Genomic DNA, 22,949 nt, shown 5'->3' on the forward strand with positions numbered 1-22,949 from the left:
ACCACCTAGGTGGGAATTGGCACCAGAATGATTAATATGAAAGGGGGGGGGGGGGTGATCAGATGCTGCCAATATCCCTATCATGAGTGTCAGGTGCCAGGATCGGACCCTTCATGTGTGCAGTGGTTCCGTCCCCCATGGACAATGTAACGGTCAGATAAAGGAATCACAGAGCATGACGGGATGCCAAGCATTCAACATTCACCCACAGGCTTTCTGATCACTTTCAGAGGCAGATGAATGATTAATCAGTGTACACAGCACCATTCTGTTCTTTGGAGATTGGGGGGGTGGTTCAGGCACCAGACACCTCCAACCCCAGGGAAGCACTGTAGAAGAGATCCCCGACTGGATTTCCCACCTACCATTTACTAGAAAAGTTTAACCAATGAGCTTCTATACTCCAGGAAAACGAGGAATCCAATTGGTTTCCAGCAATTCCATAGAAAAGTCAGACGGCGATGCTACATACCAGGTTTTTTATTGTCAAAATATTCAACAAAAGACAACTCAGATCCTCACATTTAAAATAAAAACATACATTGCAACCTGGCATTCCTTGTGAGTTCACAAACAGTATGGGGGTTTCACATATGTAGGGGGTTTGGTGATTCAGATTCACCAGCAAACATTAAACCCATCTTGGCACCAATAGGGCGGCTCATATTTTGCATTACCAGATAACCAATCAGGGCAGAGAAGAGAGAGGACTGTATGATAAGTTGCTTTTACTTGCTGTGTTGATATAGAGAAATGTTAGGTGGGCGTGTCTTCCTGTACAATGGTCAGTGATAAGCTCCACCCCTTATTATAAAGGCACTCCCAATTTTAGGGAATATATAGTTCCCCAAGGCCTTGGTGAATGTTCCACATGCACTGTGGGGGATCCCATTTCTTACTTAACCCCCCGCCCCTTCCTCCACTGACACAACATGTTGATGCACTGTTCCCTATGGGCCTTTAACCTGGACCAAACCTCCCTTTTCTTCTTTCTGTAACTCGTCGATGGGTTTTAGTGCAATGCAGTAGGGGCAGGAAAAAAAAAAAAAAAATAATAGCTGAGATTTTTATGGGTTAAGGCCCCCATAGGAAATAAATTGCATTCACATGCATGGGCAGGTAAACTAAAATCATTGCTGAAGATCCAAACACCCCTCATTCATCCCATTCACCTCTCCATCAAGCCGATACCCAAATCTCACCATGGACCAGGGGAAGCTTTACATCCTTTGTTTTTCTGAAGAAGCTCAGTAATTGAGATTAATGGGCAATCCTAGGGCACAGGCAGAACTGAGACTAATTCCCTACAGCCGTGCCCGCTGCAGCAAATTCAGGTGGGGGCAATAAAGAAGGTGAACAGCATCCATGGCCAGGCAGACCAGGGAGGTGAGAACTCTGACATGTACGGCTTATTCTTTAAATTCAGACGTGTGGACAAGCCACCTGTTAGTTGGGAATAGTGCAGAAACTGTCTAAACCTCCCTAAAATCCTGGGAGGATCGAGCTGAAACTCAAATGCCCAAATGGTAAGGAAATGAAAGGAATCTGCTGCACGCTCACTGCCCCCACACAGACACCTCACCCTCTCTTCAAATAGAGGTCTAAAAAACACCCAAACCTAAGCTAAACTTACTGTGGGGACCATAATGTGCTCATAATAACCTCTCATGGTGGGGGACACAAGGGAAGTAGAAATCTCCCCAACAGGGGTCACAAATAAAAGGTGACAAATCTTAACTTTTCCTTACTATTACCATAAGCATCATATTGCTGCCTCTGACATGAAGAAGAGATGAGACACGGGGTTCAGCCAATCACATTTTACATTTGTCCTCTCTACATTTTAATAACCTTGAGCTGTTTAAAGTGCACCTGTCTGTATAGCAAACAATATGGAAGAAAAGCTCATCCTGCCCTCATAGTACTGGCTCGCCCAAATATATAGGTTCTGCAAGCAGAAAGGCTTTTCTTACAGAATGCATGCTTTATGTTCTTTTGCAACAAAAGACCTGCTAGCGGGTTTCCAAAGACTGTACCCAAGCCCGTGCTATCTTGGCAATTCTTGGATGCTGTTATAATTTAATTTGCAAGCTTGGGGGTTATATATAACTCATAAAGATTATTAAAAAAGCAGATGTCAGAGGCAGCAAGTTCAGGGTCATTATGGCAAACGTCTGCTTTAGGATTTGGAGTCTGTGAAAGAGATGTAAGAGATTATGGCTGGGATGATTCAATCTCAATTCTAATTCCAGTTCTGTACTCACATTCAATAATTGTTGCTGGAAAAGATATTTCACAATCCTTTCCAACGAGGAAAAGACTTAAAGATGCATTAACAAGTGCTGTACATACAGCACTTGTACAGCAACCCCGTCACGCTTTATTACCTTCACTTTTATTACAATCGTTCCTCTTTTATGAATCCTCCAGGATGGATCAATGACTAATGTCAGACGAGCGCTGTACACACGACAGATTGTCATCCGATATCAGACCTGAGGTGATAATCAGAGAATTATCTGACATGTGTGCATAGCCTAGGTCAGTTTTTTTTACCACTTTAGATTCTTTATGACAAAGACTGTGGGTGGGGGGGGTCAAAGCAACGTCAGAAATAATCTGGGTGCAGCACCTACCTTCCTCAACTCCCATTTCTTCAGTACCAAACAGCACACTTCCCCCTCATACTTCATACAATGTCACCCCAAGTGCAAACACCTAAAATATTAAGTTTGTTTTATTTCAATCTTTGTACTTCATGGATGAAAAAGAAATAAAAAAACCCTTAACTTGAAGCCTAAAAGGCACAACAAAAAGAACCCATACATGTTCCCAGCAGCCTAGATAACTTAAAATATATATATATATGTGTATGGGAATCTCACCTAGGAGAAAGAAAACATGGTGTTATGTCAGGATCAAGTCATTTCAATACAACACAAAGATAAAGAAAAAAAAAAACGGTCTGCCCATAGCAAGTAACTGCTGATGTCGATGAGTTGGTATCTGGCTAAAAGGCCACATGAATCTAGCGTAATGCAAAGATGTCCAATGGGGAGCGGTTGTCCGGAGGGAAATGGCGCCTTGCAGGTCACGTGATTGTTCTTTGAATTTCATCATCATCAGGGGGGCAGTCAATAAAGTCCGCCAGCATGGATTCAGCGTCACGGATTTCCTCCTCTTCTTCTTCTTCCTCCTCCTTTTTTAGGAAACACAAAGAAGAAAAGTAGTTAACAATTCCTGTCTAACAAACAAAACACAAAGATCAAAAGTACAAAATCTGGCGATTCACACATTAGTCATGTGGAATGTGAGTTCATTTATTAGGGCTTGTGGTCCTGCTCACTTTCTGAAATTTCAAGCCGAAATAAACCTTCACCACGTACCTATCCACTTTCTATTGCAGGTCGCTGCCAACTTCCTCCTCCTACAGACTGTCTTCAATCATCCTAATTGGCTGTGCCAGGATGATACAAGTCTCATACAGGTGTATGGGAGTTAATTCATCCCCGGCACACACAAGGAAAGCCGGGAATGTTGGGTTTTTCTGGCAACTGAAGTCACTATGTTGAACAGGCAGGTAGGACTCATTATTGCAGGAGGAACATCCCCTGTACCTTTCTGCAATAAAGATCTGCCCGATCATGGAAACTTAAAAGTGGGATTTTAGCACTTTGAAAAGGGCAGTGTGGCCCTATATGCTGCTAATGAGGATTATTTAATAAAAGGGAAGTTCTTGGGTATCACAGCTGAGCCTCAGGACTGCCCGTTGTGATGCATTGTGACATTTACACAGGAAGGGGACCCTGGTGACCACTTGTCACATCTACTAAACAGAAAATACAAGCCTGCAAACATTTGTGATGGCCTTTCTTCTTTCAGCTTTAGGGGATCTCAAGTCAATGGCTATATACAGGGCTACCATTCACCGGGTATACATAAGCCATGGCCGTGATGGGAATTTTTGAACACATCTATTGCAAGAACTAAGACTGTTTAATTACCACAAGGCGGCTTTTATACTTTGTCTGTATGGGCCTTAGGATTTGAAAAATTAAGGCGTGCAGCATGCACCTGACGAGTATTTTCAAATCATTTGCCTAATCCTATGGAAAAATCTAATCAATTTTTAAAGTGATACTAAACCTGAGTTACTCACCAGTGCCTGGTAGGAGGCAGGTAGGAGGGATTACTGCAGAAGGGACCCTTTCTGCAATAATGGCCTGCCTCATCCTAGATTCTTAGAAGAGAAACTAGTTCTGTTTAGATGGTGTCGAACTCTCCTAGCAGCTTGTGTACACTGACAACATTCCCGCTAAGGTTTGTGTAAACCTCCTCAAATCTTTGCTATTTTAAATGTTCCCCAATGTTTAAATGCAGTGCGACAGCACAATTAAACATATATTCTGTCCACCACTCTGCTTCTATACACTGCATTTATATTAGAGTATGATTTGTACATTTTTACTTTACTCACCTTTGTATCCTCAACCATCTCCTCCTCCTCTTCTACAATCACCTCTGCCTTCCTCTCCTCTTGCAGTACTTTCACAGGTTCATCATCATCTTCCTCCTCCTCCTCTTCCGGCTCCTCAGTAAGAAGCGGCACTGACTCGGGCATGTCATCATCCTCGGGTTCCACAGAGTCTTCCTCCTGACAGGGTTCTGAATCTGTATGTGGTGGGGGTGGTGGAGATAGTACGGGAGGTGGAGGAGGGCTAGAGGTCACTTCCGTTTCTGTGTCTCTGTCTTCAAGATCATCCCCTGTGTTTTCCCGATCTTCACTCTCCACCACCATCAGGAGGTCCGTGTCCCCAGCTTCATCTTCCTGTACAGGGGACAGCCGGGGAGGGCCTTCTTCTAGCTCTGGTTCTTCGATTACTGGTTTAGTGTCCTCTTGTACCGGCTCTATGACCGGCACATCTTCTACTTCCTGTAAGGCCTCTACATCTTGGACCGCTTCTACAGCTTGGACTGCTTCAGCTTCTTGAATACCTTCTACGTCGTGTATGGCTTCAACATCCTGTATGGCTTCCACATCTTGAATTGGGTCCACATCTTGAATAGATTCCACTGCTGCAGTTAGCTGCATCTGTTCATGTATTAAGCCTTCTTCATCCTCCACTTCCTCCTCCTCATCGTCATCTCCTTCCAGATCCTCTTCTTCCTCATCTTCTTCGGTCATGCCTTCTTCATCATCATAGTCTTCCTCTTCTTCATCGTCTTCTAGACCTTCCAGGTCGTCTTCCTCTTCTTCATAATATTCATCTTCATCCTCATCATACATTCCTTCTTCATCATCATCTTCTTCCTCTTCATCATCGGTGCTGTTGATGTTAATGACCATATCTCCCTCGGATTGGGAAGGGGGAGGAGGAGGAGCGGGAGGTGCAGGTACTTCTGTGGCGGCAGACATTTGCGGAGCAGCAGGACCTGAACATGTGAGAGGTGGTGGCGGTTGCTGTGGAAGTGCTGCTGTGCTCGGTGACGGAGCGCTGTGTGTAGTAGGGACCTCTGCCATCTCCTCTGCTGGGGGCTTGGCAGAGGGTGGGGAAGGTTCAGATTTCGGTGCAGGTTTCTGAAGGAAACCTTTAGGTACTATTACAACGCTGTCATCTGAATCACTTTCTAAAGAAATCTCCACATCAGAAGCTTCTTCTTTCTCATAGTGAACAAATACAGGACGTGGGGTCTTTCCAAAAGTCTCTTGAGGGGGCTGCACTGCTGGAACAGATGGAGGCTCGATGGGCTGTGGTGGAGGAATTGGGGCTCTGACTGGAAGATGATTTGCTGGAGGGGGTGCTGGGAAGGTAAGCGGTGGAGCTGGAACCGGAAGGCGCTGGGTAGGTATCTCGGACTGGGAAGGTGGACGAGGTCCATGCTGTGGGAGAGGTCGCTGAAGGGTGGGTACACGAGGGTGAATAATGACTCGGCAAATAGCAAGAGCTTCCGAACAGAACGAGAAGACCTGCAACCAGCAAGATAAAGATATGTAAATTAAAATAAAAAAATAAAAATACTTTTGAACCAAAAGAATATATATGACATTTTGACTGGTTAAGAAAACTTCCAACAAAACAGCTCAATTCAAAATTATGCATTTAATATTTGTACTTTCATATATCTACCTTAAGGAGTGTACAGTCTATTGCATAGCCTGCGGTAATCCATGTGTATTGTGAGGATTTGCTTTTATGCAGCCTCTAAACTCCTGCTTAGTCCTTAGATTACAAAGCATGGCTACTGTGCCCAGGAACTTACAGAGCAGACAAAAGCTTCATTTTAAGTTTATGCACCCTAAGCAAGTATAGTAGCCATCTTCAGTTCTGTAAAAGAAACCTGTAAAGCATAGATTAAGTGACCCCCTGCCAGTGGCACACCCCTTTCTATCCCCTGGTATAGGACTGCCACACAGGCTGCCAAGGGGCACCCTAATTTAACAAAATCTTTAAAAAACAATTCAATAAGATTTTTTTTTTTTTTACACAGGTTTCCCAGCCCTGTCCTACCTGTGAGCTCTCATCTGTTATTCCCCCTCTGAAGATCTTGACAGCACAGTGCAGAGGGGCAGGCAGACGAGGACTCGGGGTTAAGGTCAGAGACAAAAGCAGACGGTAAAGTTGTTTTCGGCAGTCTGCGCTGATGTATGGGCCGACCCACTGTTCGGGTCCTTGCTGCAGACGCAAAAGTAAGGGAATAGAGAACTCCTGAAGGCGCTAGAAAGAGAAATACAAATATGGTTACATTAAATCGGCAATGAAACATTTTTATTTTATTCCCAGTTTCCTCCCAACCCTCTCCACGTTCCAGCACTGTCTCTGGCCCCCTTCTTGGTCCATTTTAAGTGGTTCTCCTTGGGCAGAATGTCACCCTGTCCATTTGCTATGAGCCCAGCCTGTCTTTTATACAAGCCCCTTCCCCCAGGAAAAGTGTAATTACACAGGTTGGACAGGTCAGGACAGAGTGAATCCCACACATTACTATGTACATGCTATGTATTCTTGGAGAAATATTACGGTCAGTGGAAGAATAAGAAATTCTTGTGATTACCACCAGATAAAACCAGAACACTGCAGTTATGGGGAGCTGTGGCTATAGTGGGGCCCAAGGTCCAGTTACCAGCCATATTATCAGGTGATCACTGCCAGTTCCTTAACTTCTTTAATGCAAACTGGGTTACTGTTTACATCCCTGCTCATCAGGGATGGAAACCAATAGAATATGGGTAACTACCATGTTTCCCCGAAAATAAGACCTACCCCGAAAATAAGACCTAGTAGAAAAAGAAAAAAAAAAAATACTCACCGAGCGGGATTACTGTATAGAACAGATACACATTTGAGTTACATTGTAGCTAAATAAATAAACTTGTTTGGAAGGTACAAAGACAAAAACAGAAATCTATTAGGAGATTTAGGAAGCTTCTCATAAAGCACATTATAACCACTCACCCGATGTGTGTCATCCTTTATCAGTGACCCTCCATACAGAATAATTGAGCCAATGGCTACAAGAGAAAATGCAGAATATTAGGAGTCTGTATTAAAGATATGAAGCATCTATGTGTGTCTGTGACTTCTAAATGGCAATCCTGCATGCTAACACAGATAGCATAGTCTGTTCCTTATCCTGGAGGGTGACACAAAAAGGGGACCTTTACAAGTCTGTTCCTCCATTTGCAGGGTAACACAAATAGAAAGGAGCCAAAAGACTGTCATTTCTGCAGTAGGGTGATAGACCAAACAGAAAATGAGTCTGTTCTCCTCCTGCAGGGTGACACAGACAGAAGGAAGCTATGAGTCTGTCCTCCTCCTGCAGGGTGACACAGACAGAAGGGAGCTATGAGCATGTTCTTCTTCTGCAGGGTGCAAAAGAGGGCTATGACTGTCTATACTCCTGTAGAGAAACTTGATGACAACATATAATATATTTTACCAAAAGAGACAGTTTGGAAGCGTCTAGTACATACCTCTTAGAGCCGATAAACACAACTCTGTGTTTGCACTAACTTCTTTCTTCTTGTGACTCTGAAAGTCTCCATTCACCATTTCTGAAACTTTCTGCTTCTTTGCTCCGAGCTGCACAAATCCTGATATCTGAGGGGATGAACAGAGATTGGATGAAGAGAGAGCAGTAATGAACGATGAATACACAGCCTTGTGAGTCTACTTACCTTCACACTGTCTGTGGGTGGATTAATATCGTTTAGAATGTGGGCCAGTAAGACATCAGAGTGATGGGACATCCCTTGCAAAATTCCAGAAGAAACGCCACACATGGTTACCCATCTCTCCAGCACGCGATACACTGCTTCACGGAGGGTGCTACATCAGATAGGTAGAAAGGTAAATAAACAATATTCATACAGTACAGAGTACTGTGTAAAGTCTTGTCTTGAGGTCCAGCAGCTGCTTTAACACAGAATGGTATAGATTGCAACACAAGCTAGTAGAATAAAGTGTGACAGTGTATGACAAAGATGGGAGTGGAATACTAAGGAAGAGAACCGACACTTCTATAACTTACTGCCAACAGAAAACAAGAAATCAACTTCTTTGTATACTGTAGATGATTTACCCTGTTTTTTGACTTTTAAATCGGATTTGATTTTATGATTGCAAAGCAAAAATCAAATTATGAATCAAGTTATACATTTGACACTAAACCAAAAACAACACAGGACATGTCTAAATCACCTTGGTCATCTCCCCAGTCCCTTTTAGCCTGGCATACCACCTGGTAATTTTTACTAACCACCCGGCTTTTTTTGGGTGGTTATTGAAAAGCTGAGACACAATGCAGGGGCACAGAACAATTAAAGAATAATACAAAGACGATGGTAAAAACGGGGACATACTAAGGTGGTGCGAATTTGGAAGTTATAGTAAAATATAAGGGGAGCAGTAAAAAGCTGGCTCATATGGGTTACTGGATTCTCATGGTCACAAATACTAAGAATAATCAATTTGTCATATTTTGCACTACTTTGACCACCCAGCTTCAAGTTCTTTCCCACAGCTTAACAAAATTATGAGGAAAACACTGCACCTTATGATTACAATCCAAACATCAGCCCCATGTATTAGTGCCCAGCTTTGGAACTCACAAGTAAGGTCACTAAAAAAATTTCAATGTTAATTGATGTATTGTAATTTTGAAAATAGTTTTCATTATGTGCAATAAATATTTGATTTTTATAATAACATATGAATGAGTAATTGCTTAATGTCCTAAAAGTCTTGTGATTTGACGTTTTTATCTTTTGTTGGTAGGTAAGAACAGTTAGTTACTGCAGAAGGGACATGGCCTGTTCCTTTCTGCAATAACCAGCTGCCTGAATAGCCCATGTTAAGAGTGGGACTTTAGTTAATATGATCAACTCCGAACCATTAGGACAACTTTTAAAGTAATTCTAAGTGCCTTCATAGGAACACTGACATTGAACCCATTCAAATCTTTAAAAGATGAGAAAAGAAAACAATCGTTGTAAGTAGGTAATGTTTCTCATTTCAGCAGGGTTACATACGATACTGCAGGTTCTTTGCATTAAAACTGTCAAATAATGAAAACCTCCAGAGCAGCCATTATAGGGTAAGGCGAACTTTACTAACCTGTATGGCCTCTCTTGCCCGGATGGTAATCCGCCTGCCCCTCGAACGGCTGCCCAGGAACTTAGAAGCTGTGGGAATAACCTGCAAATCCCTGTAGAGAACGGCAGGAGACGAGGACCGCATCTATTATTAAAAATAAGGAAGAGTTAGACAACAGGGAAAAAAATGTCCAATGTTTAGAACATTCTACCTTTGACAGTCAGTATGAAACAAACTCATATAAAAATCTTTGATTTGAGGGGTGATTACATCCATGAAAACTAACTTTTTTTTTGCTTTAAAACCCTGGTGATGTAAATACACAAGTGTTGTTTATAAGCAGTTAGAAACTGTTAGAAACTGAACTCTCTATGCTTTGTTGTGATCTCTGAGAATTAAGTGCTGTAAACCCCATCATGTTGCCAACATCTGCAGTATTAGCAAGGCTGGCCAGTACCCTAGGACGGATAAGTGCTCGCTTGTCATTAAATGAATGCCACCCAGTCCAAGAGGAATGACAATGCCACAGAGCAAGAAAAGGAAACTTCTGTGATGTCATGAAACCAAGAAGATGAAAAGCGTTTTACAGCATTTCAAAAATAAAAAGGTGGCAAACTTTACAGCTGAAGTTCAGCTTTATAATATAGCCAACAACACATAACTAATTCTCTTCTATACTCACGCTAAGATTGTGGCCTCTAGGATGTCCAGACCACTCAGATGGACCCGAGGTAGAACAAGTAACTTTATGGCCTCTTCTCCCTGCCAGCTCTGTGGAGAGACCATGAAAGAAGTGTCAGTTGTATAACAGGTGTTGCAATGGAAGAAGAGACCGCAGACTGAATCCTGAGCCACTTGTCATCCATACACCAAAATAGCATTTTTCTCACCACTCACCAAAGCAAACCTAATGCCCAAATCCAGGATGCTATGGGTTACTCTTTCATGGGCTAAATGCTATTTGACTGCGATGGAAACAACAAATGTTTATCCTGCTCCTCACCCCTCTAACTATCCTGGGTTGTGGATGGACCCTCATGTTCTGCCCATACAATGCCAAACCTGCTAGAGAGATGGAATAGCCAGGCCAAACCAGAGATCACACAAAAAAAAAAAAATGAAGCCCATGGGAATGAGGAAAAAATTATGTATCTATACCTTTCTAGCTAATATAGCATTTAACCCATGAGGTGCGGAGGATGGGAAGGGGGATGCATGGGTACATCAAGAAGCAGCCCAGAGCTGAGAATTAAAGGGATCTTGTACTATTTTAACATGAATTAATACAATCATCCTTAAGCCCAGTCCCTCTCACCCTTCATGGAAATATAGAATGCTTACTTTGTCTGTGATAAAGAAAACCTTTCCTCAGCCTATAGCTATGTGAGAAGAAATCATGTTGTTCAGCCACAACATTTCGGAGATGGAAACCAAAAATGTATGGACAGTTACATTCAGTACAAGCCAACACATACTGTCAACATACTGAGACCTTTAACCTCAAATACATCAGATTCCTACATAACCTAGAGGATAACAAAACTGCCTTTATTATTATACAGTATTTATATAGCACCAACATATTACACAGCACTGTACAAAGTCCATAGTCATGTCCCTCAAAGGAGCTCACCATGTCTCTACCATAATCATATGTCAATATTACAGTCTAAGGTCAATTTTCTGGGGGAAGCCACTTAAACGAACTGCATGTTTTTGGAAGGTGGGAGGAAACCTGGAGAACCTGAAAAAAAAAACCACGAAAACCCACTGCAAACGCCATGCAGATAGCGCCCCGGCCGAGATTTAAACCTGAGACCTATCGCTGCAAAGGCAGAGTGCTAATCTCTAAGTCACCATGCTACCCTTAAAAGATTCCTCCAACTTTACTCTGGAAGAGGAGAAATTACTGAACAATTTTCTATGTCTTGCAACAAAAAATAAATGTTTGGATCAACATCCTATGTATCTTCTAGAAATGAGATTTAAGCTTTAGGACATCAAACAATTCTTTAAAATAATATATTAAATAGGGATGGCTCCAATGGTGGTTTATGTGTAAGGACTCACCAAGTTTTTAGCGCTGACGTTCACCACTCTGCAGACCAGATTTAGTATCTCTGCCACAGGTACTCGCACTGGAGATGGGAACTGCTCCCTGCAACATAAATGAAAAAAATGATGGAAATTCAAGCTATAAAAAATGTAAAAACATAGAAGGCACTTAAATTATTTTAATATTAAGTGTTAGTAAAAGAATATAACTACTATTATACTAGAGAAGACTTTTCTGAGGCCGCTACTTTGTTCTCCCATTCCCCATTTTCCTCAGACCTAGCAATGCTACTTTTTAACTTACCTCATCCAGGCCTAGGAAAGCCACCTTCTACTCTTCTGTGCCCAGACAATAACGCCTATTATTTACCTCGTTCAAACCTAGTAAAGCCGTCTTCTAGCTTCCCTTGTACAAGCATAGGAAAGCCACCTTCTTCTCTCCCTGACACAGAGCAGTAAAGCCACTTTCTAATGTCCCTTGGCCAGGCCTAGCAAAGCCACCTTACTACTCACATGCGGGCCGGCCTACTAAAACACCTACAAGTGATGTGGAACATCCATGATTGAAAGCAGTTTGAAATAATTAATAAAGTGCTGGGCCAGGGACCTTCAGGTTAGTGAGCAAAGAGCTCAATTATGCTAAATAACCTGCCAGGCGATGAGATGGGCTTTTTAATTATTCATTTATAGACTGCTCTTTCATATAAATGAATTCTAATGTGCATCTAGGATGAATGGGAGATTTAACTTGGTTCTGCCCTCAACCAGCTGGATATGTATGGAACACTGCCAGCATAATGCATAATCTACATAAACTCATCCACTGGGTAATTATCACTTAAGGGTTTAGTAGATTTTTTATAATGTGTCAAAGCAGGTGAACTTAGTTCTAATATGACTGAATACACACACACACACACTTAAAAACTGGTATATAAAATAAAAATGCCAATATAAGAAAATTCACACATTTATATTAATTGCCATCAGTACCTGAGCAGCAGTCGCAAACATAGCCCCAGCGCTGAGAACCTTCTCACCAGCTGCAGAATACTGGATGACCCGTTATCTTCAAGGGCTGGGAGCTCTAGTTCAGTTGCAGGTCCTTCATATCGGGTGGTTTCTAGGGATGGAAAACAAATTATTTAAAAATAGCTAAAGCAATTAACTGGGGGAAAAGGGTAGTTTCTTTGTGCAATACATGCAAATAAATAAGCTTCTTTGCAACTGGCCACACACTGGATGCTTAAAGGGCTATTATCCTTAATATAGAATGCCGCTACTTCCAGCTCTCAATTAAATGGTAATTCTCTGGAACTTTTTATACTTTTAAGTCACAGACCCCAAGCATGTCTTAAATCTGTCAGAAATCCTTATACTACTAGTGCTAGGCCCAGAAAAGGCATGTCTTTGTGTGCAATGCTGGGAGCAGCAGTTCTCAGACCGAGTACCCCAGAGGTTGCCAGGGGTTCCTCTAACTGGGGATGCTTGACCAGCCATTTGATGGCGCCTGCAAAGTTCTTGAGCAATGGTTACTTTGCAGAGCCAGCAGTGTAACGCCAGAGCTCATTTTAACTGTCTATAGGGTGGTATACAGACAGTCACTGTAAGCTGCACATTCTTTCATCTCACCAAACTGTAATGGGCATTTATCCCACTGACACCTAAAGAACTGGTTTTGCCAGGGGGGGTTTGCCTTAGACTTGAAAACAATTTCAAGGTTTATTCTAGGGTAAAAAGGTTGTGAAAAGCTGCTATAAAGGCAGCATTATCACTGCATCCAGATACAGCAAAGGTATTCTCCATCACTGACTTGTGACAGGTAAACAGTTGATGTGAGATTTCTACTAGGAACAGCATTATACAAGTCCTCCACATGCCTAATTTCTAAAACACTTACCCGTCTCAGCGTTCTGATAGAGCTGCTGGAACACAGAATGGAGGGAGCACAGAACGCTATGCATCTGCCGTTCCCAGTTCTCTGTGTGTTTAACCCCCTGCGAGAAGCCAGAGCCCAGGGACGGCAGGAGGGAGAAGCACTGACAGGCCAACTGTTTCCAGAGACAAAAAAAAAATCATATATAAAGACAGATGATAAAAACAATCAAAAACATATTCACTTAAAGCGGACCTAAACTCAAAATGTTTACTTTACAAATGTTATACAAAAGAGTAGAGAATTCTTTTAAAGTAAAAATATTTTTTTTTTTTTTTGGGAACCTACGTCATGCATCCTGGGAGGCTCTTGCTACTCCTGCACATGCCCGAGAAGGAGCCCTTACTTTAATGGAAGAAAAGAATTGCTGATCCCAAATATGCGCAGTGAAACCAGGAATCTTTTTTTACCACATCTATGTAATCCGATCTCGCACATGTGCAGTGCAAGATCGAGTGACGTAGGAAAAAGAAGCCAGAAGAAGAGCGAAGAAGATGCTGGCGCCCAGCGCTTCCTCTGCGCCGAGCCATAGACGGATCCCGGGACGATGCGGGACCCAAACAAAGAAACCTCCCGTCGGATTGACGGATCTGCGGGATTTTTGCAGCTGGTGAGAAGGTTCTCAGCGCTGGTACTATGTGTGCAACTGCTGCTCAGGTACTGATGGCAATTAATATAAATGTGTGTGAATTTTTTTATATTGGCATTTTTATTTTATATACCAGTTTTTAAATATTTGTGTGTGTGTGTGTGCGCGCAAGTGTTTTTTTTTCCGCTTTAAAGGACTCCCATACAGACCATATCACCATAAACCTAGTTGTCAATAAATTAGTGCTTTTGGAACTCACCCTAAGATCATTTAACCCCTGATAAATCTTCAGGAAAAAGAACAGGATATAGAAATTAGCACTTAAAGAAGACCTATAATCAAGTTTTGGTTACAAATTGTTTTTGTTTTATTCCCCACTTTTTTAACAATATCCCCTTTCATTTTATTTGTCGTAGTGCTAAAGACTGAAGGGGAAACCCACAGCCTCCTGTCATGTCTCCTGTCATGTCACATGTCACAAGTCCCAGGGGACTGCAGGATGCTCTTTTTGCACATGCCTCTAACGGAGAAAAAACAAAGCGCTCCCAATCTCACATATGCAACGTTAGCTTGAAAGTCACTTTACCCTGCATATTGTGAGATCAGGAGACATCAGGAAGAACCCAGAAGAGAGAACAAAGATAATGGCATAGTTGGATGGAACAGTGACCAAAAAAAGGTATTCATTTTGTTAACAAAAGTTCTGCTTTACAGGGTAATTTAGAAAGCAAAAAAAAGCCTAACTTATAAAGCACAGCAGTGTGCTATATAACTGTGCTTTGTGTCAGCAGGACCTCTATATAGCTTCATGTAATACATACAAGTTCCCCGATATCTAGGATAGGCCACAATTTGTGTCTCCGTTATAAATAAGCTCCTTTCACGGATGTAAGTTTTAACATTGCAAATCTCAAGTTAGTTCTTGCCTTCATGTCTATGCCATTTATTTAGGTAAAATTGAATAAAGTTTGTGGCTCAGCAGTCATCAACGTGACCTTAAAATATCCCACAAACTCTGAGCCTAGGCAGGCCAAGTCACATGGTATCTATTTGCCAATCAGTAAAGCACAAAGATTATAAGACTCATGCATACAGAAAATTTCTAACTATACGTTTGAAATACAGGAAAATATTTTTTTACATCAGATTGATCTCCTTTACTTGCATACCTTGCTAATAAGACTATGGGACATTTCTCTCTATATTATTTTACCTCCTGAATCTGAAGATTTTCATCATCCAAGAGACTCAGAAACAAGGCAGTGAGCTTCCCCTGTAGAGGAGACAAAAAGTAAATATAAGTACACGGAGATGTGCATAGGCAGATACATGACTATTACTAAAGCAGAGTAAAGACACATGGGAATAATATCATTTGTTACATTTTACTTTGTTAATGTTGCTCTATGACATTGTGATAAAGAAGTATATTAAAAGGTAAACTCCAGCCTTCCCATCAGACTTGCAGTTTGTACAGCTCCTCTCCTGGACTCCAATGACTTACTCACTGTGCATTGGAAGCTGCAGGAAACCAGATAGATCCTACTTAATTTACTGGCCGGAAGATACCCGGCATGGTCTAGCCCCGACATGGTCTAGCACCGGCTTTTCTCTAAATGGGGGAACGCTTTAAATAAATTTCAGTTATTAGGGGACCCCTGCTATAATTACTATACCCACAGTTCACAGTATATTACTTTGGTGGTCAGTGGGAAGAATGTCTCTTACAGATCAAAAGATCATTGGTGTCGATTAAACTGACCTGAGAGTCACAAATTGCTCAAGAAGCCCCTAGCAACCTCTGGAGGAACCCTGGTTGAGAAACGCTGATCTAGCCCTTGGATAACAATGTTTTATCCTTTGCTAAAAGAGAAGTTGGTCTGGGATGGAGAGAATTATATATTTTTTTTTTTTTAAAGGTCACAAGTCTAAAATTATGTTTTCCATACCTCAAGTAGAATTAAAAAGCCAAGTGCATGCTGCCCATGAGTGGCAGGCTGTGTATTAATGGTTTAATTGAATGATTTTTTAGGCACTTTGATAATATAACATGTTTAGGGCATAGAGATGTCTAGCACAAAGCTCTCTAGTCACAGATATCATACCCGCAAGGATCCACAGGCTCGGGGATATGTAATCAGGCAGGACCGGATCCCTTCTAAGGATGGCATCAAACACTACAGAAAAAGGAAAAAAAAAACAAAAAACATCAAGATATGATAAAGCAGGACAGTTATAACTGGCTTAGGCTATACACACACACATCAGATGATTACCACCTGAGATAAACGTTCGAGGTCAGCTCAGGCAAGAATCTGTACAGTGGTCACCCACTGTCGTTCATGGATCTGGCAGTACAACTGATCAGGAACATTCAATATACAATTCAAGGGAGGAGAGCACAGTGGGGTGCCGCTCACTTGTCCTCCCCTCTCCATAGAGCAGGCGCTTCTCTCGTTCATTTTTTACTGGAAACAATTATAAAAGATAGTTTCCAGCGATAAAAATTTTACCTGTGTATGTTACCTTATACATGCCAGAGAAAGAAACTATGCCCATCATCAATCATTCTGATTGGCTGTCATTTTAAAGATTTTTTCCATTTTTTTTGCACATTCTAATGCCATCCAATCAAGATTACCTGGCGTCTTAATCCCAGGAGCGATGTGAGCAGCCCTGGGATGTGATTGGTGGAAATTTCCCGAGATAACTCCGGCAGTGCAGAGGAATGCGCGAGAAGTGAGCGTAACACGAAAACTGCCAAGCTGATTACCCTGGGGGTATCCTGGGACTGTAGGGAGCAGAGAAAAAGTGACACATTAATTTCAAATTAGTTACTACTAGAACACAAAATAAAAAAGCCAGTTGTAACTGCAATACCGAAATACTATTAATGGCTTCTGTTACTACCACAGACTATCATCTTAGATGACACAGCCACAAGAAAATATTGTCCCTGTAACATATTACATCACAGGAGCATTCATTTCACATTTTTCACATTGTAAGCTCTTCTGGACAGGGTCATTTCCTCCTCCTGTGTCATTGTCTGTATCTGTCTGTCATTTGTATTCCCTATTTGATGTACAGCGCTGCATATTAAGTAGGCGTTATATAAATCTTGTTGAACAATAAATTATATTAATATAGTTCTTAGTGCACATCCAGGACTTTAAAGCATGGAGAACAGATAATAGCTTGTACACACACGAAGGTCCTAAGAGTTGATTCCTAGAAAACAAACCAATCTCCCATCCCCCAAGCGCCACAGGCTATTCTATTTATGGCTATTTTACAAGCACAAAAACAAACCATACAAATTGGAAATGTTAAAACCATAAAGCAGAACTAAACCTAATTTTCTAAAAATAAGTGAGCAGGCAGCTTCTTATTGCAGATGGGACATGCTATGAAAAAAAAAAAAAAAAACACAAAAATGTGTACCTGTAGAATGTACAGTGAGCTGCAGATACACAACTCAGTGATTCAGCATACCTGGGTGTAGGGATTATAACAAAACTTGTGTGCATTCAAGGGGGTTACATTATTCTGGTCAATCAAGAAGGGTGAAGATCCAGACTCCAGAAAAGGAGGAAGATGTTAGGGAAGTGCCAGGAGGAGAGGCGAGTTTACTCCCACTTTAGGCAACAAGGGGCAAGTGATTAAAGAGCAACTCCAGGAAAGAAGTTTAATCTGGACAGCTGCTGTCAATCAATTGAAGAAGGGCTGACCAGATAACCTGGCCCTCTCCTGGATTCGGGATACTCGGTCATCTTGCTCGACCATGTTGAATGATGTAACACTCAAGCATGCGAGTTCATTCCTTCATGGGTGCCTGGCATACCCGGCACTGTATGGTAAGTCAGTGTACATTCTCAAAAAAATTGCAAACAGGCAGGTATGTTTGTTTTTTTGGGACATGATCTGTCCCTTCTGCAATAGAGAAGCAAACAAAACAAAATAGGAAATTGCTGGCAAATATAAATAATAACTATACACCAAGATCTTTAGGATTCGGGCCTATTGCAAGTTACTGAGGTTTTTTCCCTACAAAACAGAAGGATATAATCAGTCCACCAGCGCAGGATTCAAAGAAAGAGACTGCCACAATTGTATTTGGTTCCCTTTTGCTATAAAAAGTCCTTTAGTTCCTCTTTACAATGGTGAGCATTGCTATGGAGTCTTACCTGTATGACCTGCAGGATGCTGCGAATCCAGGAGATACAATGCTGCTGGAATACATCTGTAGGAGATTCTTCAACCACCAGGGACAAGAGAGACAAACCTTCAACCCTGTAAAATAAGAAAATCTTTGGGATAAAATAAAAATAAAACAAAACAGCACATACATCATATCTGTGTGTAGGAATGTCAGCTCTAACACGGGTATGCTTCATTCATATGTACGCTGAGCTATGTAGCACCAATTTATGTTAGCATTCTTTTCCAATATTTAGAGATGTGTGCATGACAGAATTATAAAAAAAATAAAGAGAAACTATAAAAGTAATATGTCATTGTTATTGGTTTTTAAAGCACAGCAGTATTTTCCCCAGAAATTTTCTTAAACTGGGTGGGAAGAAGCTGTAGGCAGGTGGCTGAATCCTCAAGAATTGAGGGGCAGAATATTTTTTTTTTAAATGTATGTATTTATACATGTCCCCGCCTAATGTGTGCTACTTTGCCCAACCTCTTAGATTGTAAGCTCCTCGGGGCAGGGTCCTATCCTCCTCCTGTGTCACAGTCTGTATTTGTCAATTGCAGCCCCTTTTTAATGTACAGCGCTGCCTAATATGTTGGTGCTATATAAATCCTTTATATTAATATAAATAATGCTATATATATCCTGTATATTAATATAAATAATAATGTATACACACACACATACTTTGTTTCATATTAACAATGAATACATGAGAAAGGATTCCCAGGATCGCTATGGCTTATTAAAAGCTTGCATAGTAAAACTTTTTTTTTCAGGTTCCCTTCAAAACCACAGCAAGCACTAAAAACTGCTTTAGCTCAGCTTGTGCTATTGATTTCTGTAAACACTGAAACCAAGGAGGAAAAAAAAAACAAGAATTTTTTGGTCATGTTAAACACCAATACCAAACACAACACACTGCTTTCATTTTAAGTATACCAACTAATTCCTAAATCTGACAGTTTTGTATTAACTCCATGCCTAAGGCTATGTACACACGTCAGATGATTCTTGCCCGAGACACAGGAGGAGAGGACCCTGTCCAGAAGAGCTTACGATGTAAGGAGGGGAAAGTAGCACACAATAGGAGGGGGAAACGCATGGAAACATGAATACATGTTAAAAAAAAATTTAAAAAATAATATTAATAATTAGCCCCTCAACTAATGAGGAATCATAATCTTACCCACCCCCCCCTTTCACTACCTGCTCTGTGTAAATGCCTTATTCACTCAGTGTTCTCCCCGGCCCCTTTTGGCTGGTCGCACTTCCCAGCACTTTTTAGTGACCAACCAAGCTGTTTTTGGGTGGTTAATGAAGAGGTGGGTCACAATACAGGGGCTGCCACCCACCTACAATTATTTCCCGTCTGGTTTAAAAAATTTCAGGGTTCAAAACTTCCGGGTTAAATGGCTGCCAGCATTATTTACACATCATCTTCCTGTGAGCCCTCTTGGTCTTATAATACTACTGCAGTACATGTGTACAGAGGTCGCCAGATGTCATGTTATTGACAGGTCCATGAGCGACTGACGGAGAACGACTGCAATAGAAGTGAATAGAGGGGAGCACAATGGGGTGCTGCTCGCTTGTTCTCCCCCCTCCTCCCCCTGTACAGAGCTTGTTCGCTCATCTGTCACCGGAAACCACCCTGAAAGATCGCTTCCAGCAACAGTAATTGAACGTGTGTGCATCAGCTAAGCTGGACACTTACAGTGATCATCATTCATGGTGTGTCTGCCCTGCAGATCCTATATATAATTATTAATATTATTTTTATTATTATTATTATTATTATTATTATTAATAAGCATGATTAATTTAGCACCAACATATTACGCAGCGCTGTACAATAAATAGAGGTTGCAAGTGACAGACCGATACAGACAGTGACACAGGAGGAGAGGACCCTGCCCCGAAGAGCTACAATTTGAGATTTCTGAATATACGATGGCACATTAGCTCTCCTGGGTCATATAAGACGAGCAGACCAATAACCTAATAATATTATTTAATCAGCTGCTCGCTGTTATGCTGCGTTGAGATAATGGAAGAGATTTCTCAGTGACTGACATACTGATAGCCAACCATTGTGAATCCTTAGAAATGACCAGAGGAATCTAATGAACATTCACTGATATGGGAAAATCTGCAGCGATATAATGAGACCTGGGATCGATCATCAGGAAAAGGTGAAATCCAATACCTGGTAGCAGCTGACACCAAGCGAGAGTTACAGCTTGAGAGGAGATTTGGAAAGGAAGCCGAGGAACCCTAAATGACAAAGACAAGAAGAAACAACGGTTATTATATGGCACTGGGTTCATGTAAAGGTCATTGCTGTGTATAATGCAGATTACCAACATTTCGGTTGTTGTCAGGCTGATTTCAGAGCTGCAGTTAACTGCAACAACTGCCCCAAGTCAACTGAATGGAAGAGGCTGGGAACCAGGTGGTTGTGGAGGATTTGGCAACAGTTGTTGCTGCTGGCCATCCTAGAGTGCATTCCATGACTTGAATACAACTGCCTTCAACAGCAGCTGGAAGACTGAGAAAGATCCCTTGACAGCAAAACCTCAGCCGCACCATACAGAAGGCAAACAGTTGTCAATGCCACAACCGCAGGGTGAACTGCACAGAGGGGCAATTTTCAACCACAAGGTTGTGCGGTTTGTTGCATTCTTTGTTTCATGTGATTGAGGTTGGAGTTTGCGGCCCTTCAGGAATTTGATGCAGTGTTCTCCCCAGCCCCTTTTAGCTGGGCGTACCACTCGGCACTTTTCAGCAACCACCCAGCTGTTTTTAGGTGGTTATCAATGAATTGGGTCACAATACTAGGGCTGCCACCCGCCTACAATTTCTTGCCACCCGGCTTAAAAAGATTTCTGTGTTGAGCACTGTGATGGATTATTATTATTATATAATATTGTGTTTATTTAGCGCCAACATATTATGCAGCGCTGTACAATACATTGGGGCTGCAAATGACAGACAGATACAGACAGTGACAAAGGAGGAGGAGAGGACCCTGCCCCGAACAGCTTACAATCTAAGAGATAAAAAGATTCCTTCCCATCCGCTGTGAGCTGTAATGAAAGTTACACTGAAAGCGGCTGAGCACATAAGGGCATCCAGAAGCAACATGTAAGGTTAGCAACCGATCCACAACTACACCCCTTGTACAAAGTGATTCCAATTCATATTAATGGGGGTGTTCGGGAGAGTCTACACTGCTGTCAGTCACAGATCTGATGTCCTGTACGCTGCGCATTATTTTGTCTGATCTCCAGGTAAATGTTACCCCCACCCCCATAGCCGGCCCTACAAAAACACAACCTTAATGTCCTCCACAGCCATCTATGGAAATGCTAATGTGACAGACAGCAGAGGTCTCTCCCTTCACTGACAGCAGGCGGGGAATCAGACAGGACATTGACACTGCCTGTCCAGCTGCACCCAGGTTACCTTGTGGGGAAGGTTAGGTACCAGGTAGGTAGGTGAGGATAAACGTATGGCATGAGGTAGGTAGATGCTACGATTAGGCACAAGTTAGGTAGACAGGTAAGGTTGAGCAGCAGGTAGTGAGGCACCAGGTAGGTAGCTGGGGGTGATAGTGAGGCGGTAGGTAGGTGTGGTGGTGAGGCAGTGGGTAGGTAGGTGGAGGTGGTAGTGAGGCAGTAGGTAGGTAGGTGAGGGTGTTAGTGAGGCACCAGGTGGGGTGGTAGTGAGGCGGTAGGTAGGTAGGTGAGGGTGTTAGTGAGGTGGTAGGTAAGTACTCTCCCCGTACACATGTGAGGGCTCCGCACTGCCATAACACTCGATCAGTCACACAATGCCCCCCGAGTCCTCTCACCTCTCCCCGCAGCGCTCCGTGCTCCCGCAGGCCCCGGATGGTCTCGGCTAGCTCCCCCTCGCTCAGTTCTCTCTCCAGCAGTCCGCTAACCGCCGCCTCCATCATCCGAACCCCTACACACACCGCCGCCATCTTCCCGCCACTGCAGCTCGTCATAACCCTGCGCGGCTCAGACGTGACGTGCAACCTGCGCCCCCTACCATCTCCACAGCAACAAGATGAAGCCATGGTAACGGCGAGGACCGCCTGACTGACAGCTGAAGGGGCAGAGATGAGGCAGAAGGCATCAGTCCGACACAATTGCCTGCTCATTGCAATAGAATCCTTCATAGCAACCAGCATTCTGCCTAACAACCAGGGCTCATAGGAACCAGCATCCTGCCTAACAACCAGAGCTCATAGGAACCAGCATCCTGCCTAACAACCAGGGCTCAAAGGAACCAGCATCCTGCCTGACAACCAGAGCTCATAGGAACCAGCATCCTGCCTGACAACCAGAGCTAATAGGAACCAGAATCCTCCAGAATCCTGCCTGACAACCAGAGCTCATAGGAACCAGAATCTTCCAGAATCCTGCCTGACAACCAGAGCTCATAGGAACCAGCATCATGCCTGACAACCAGAGCTCATAGGAACCAGCATCATGCCTGACAACCAGAGCATCCTGCCTGACAACCAGAGCTCATAGGAACCAGCATCATGCCTGACAACCAGAGCTCATA

The 22,949-nt window shown here is 42.5% G+C and overlaps 1 protein-coding gene across 1 annotated transcript; it reads right to left on the reverse strand.

The window, feature by feature from the left end:
• Positions 1 to 465: 465 nt before the first annotated feature.
• Positions 466 to 22,722, reverse strand: PELP1 (proline, glutamate and leucine rich protein 1). The gene is made up of 17 exons (XM_072399422.1): positions 22,228 to 22,722; positions 20,581 to 20,648; positions 18,358 to 18,463; positions 16,812 to 16,961; positions 16,276 to 16,347; positions 15,384 to 15,443; positions 13,546 to 13,696; positions 12,639 to 12,768; positions 11,661 to 11,748; positions 10,273 to 10,361; positions 9,612 to 9,734; positions 8,174 to 8,324; positions 7,970 to 8,096; positions 7,452 to 7,507; positions 6,510 to 6,716; positions 4,478 to 5,968; positions 466 to 3,199 (listed from the first exon to the last, which is right to left on the reverse strand). The coding sequence occupies exons 1-17, from the start codon at positions 22,567 to 22,569 to the stop codon at positions 3,092 to 3,094; spliced, it is 3,519 nt and encodes a 1,172-aa protein (XP_072255523.1). The 5' UTR covers positions 22,570 to 22,722; the 3' UTR covers positions 466 to 3,091.
• Between the last annotated feature and the right edge of the window lie 227 nt (positions 22,723 to 22,949).

The sequence above is a fragment of the Pyxicephalus adspersus genome, chromosome 2, assembly GCF_032062135.1.
Source record: "Pyxicephalus adspersus chromosome 2, UCB_Pads_2.0, whole genome shotgun sequence".
NCBI lineage: Eukaryota > Metazoa > Chordata > Amphibia > Anura > Pyxicephalidae > Pyxicephalus > Pyxicephalus adspersus.

What these genes read in the sequence shown, in the direction of transcription:
- PELP1 (XM_072399422.1), bottom strand. Translation starts at nt 22,569, where the DNA reads ATGCTGGTTGCTATGAAGGATTCTATTGCAATGAGCAGGCAATTGTGT. An exon ending in TTGGTGTCAGCTGCTACCAG is followed by an intron (nt 18,464 to 20,580) that starts GTATTGGATTTC and finishes CTTATTTTACAG; the next exon opens with GGTTGAAGGTTTGTCTCTCT. An exon ending in CTAGAGGCCACAATCTTAGC is followed by an intron (nt 9,735 to 10,272) that starts GTGAGTATAGAA and finishes TTTTAATAATAG; the next exon opens with ATGCGGTCCTCGTCTCCTGC.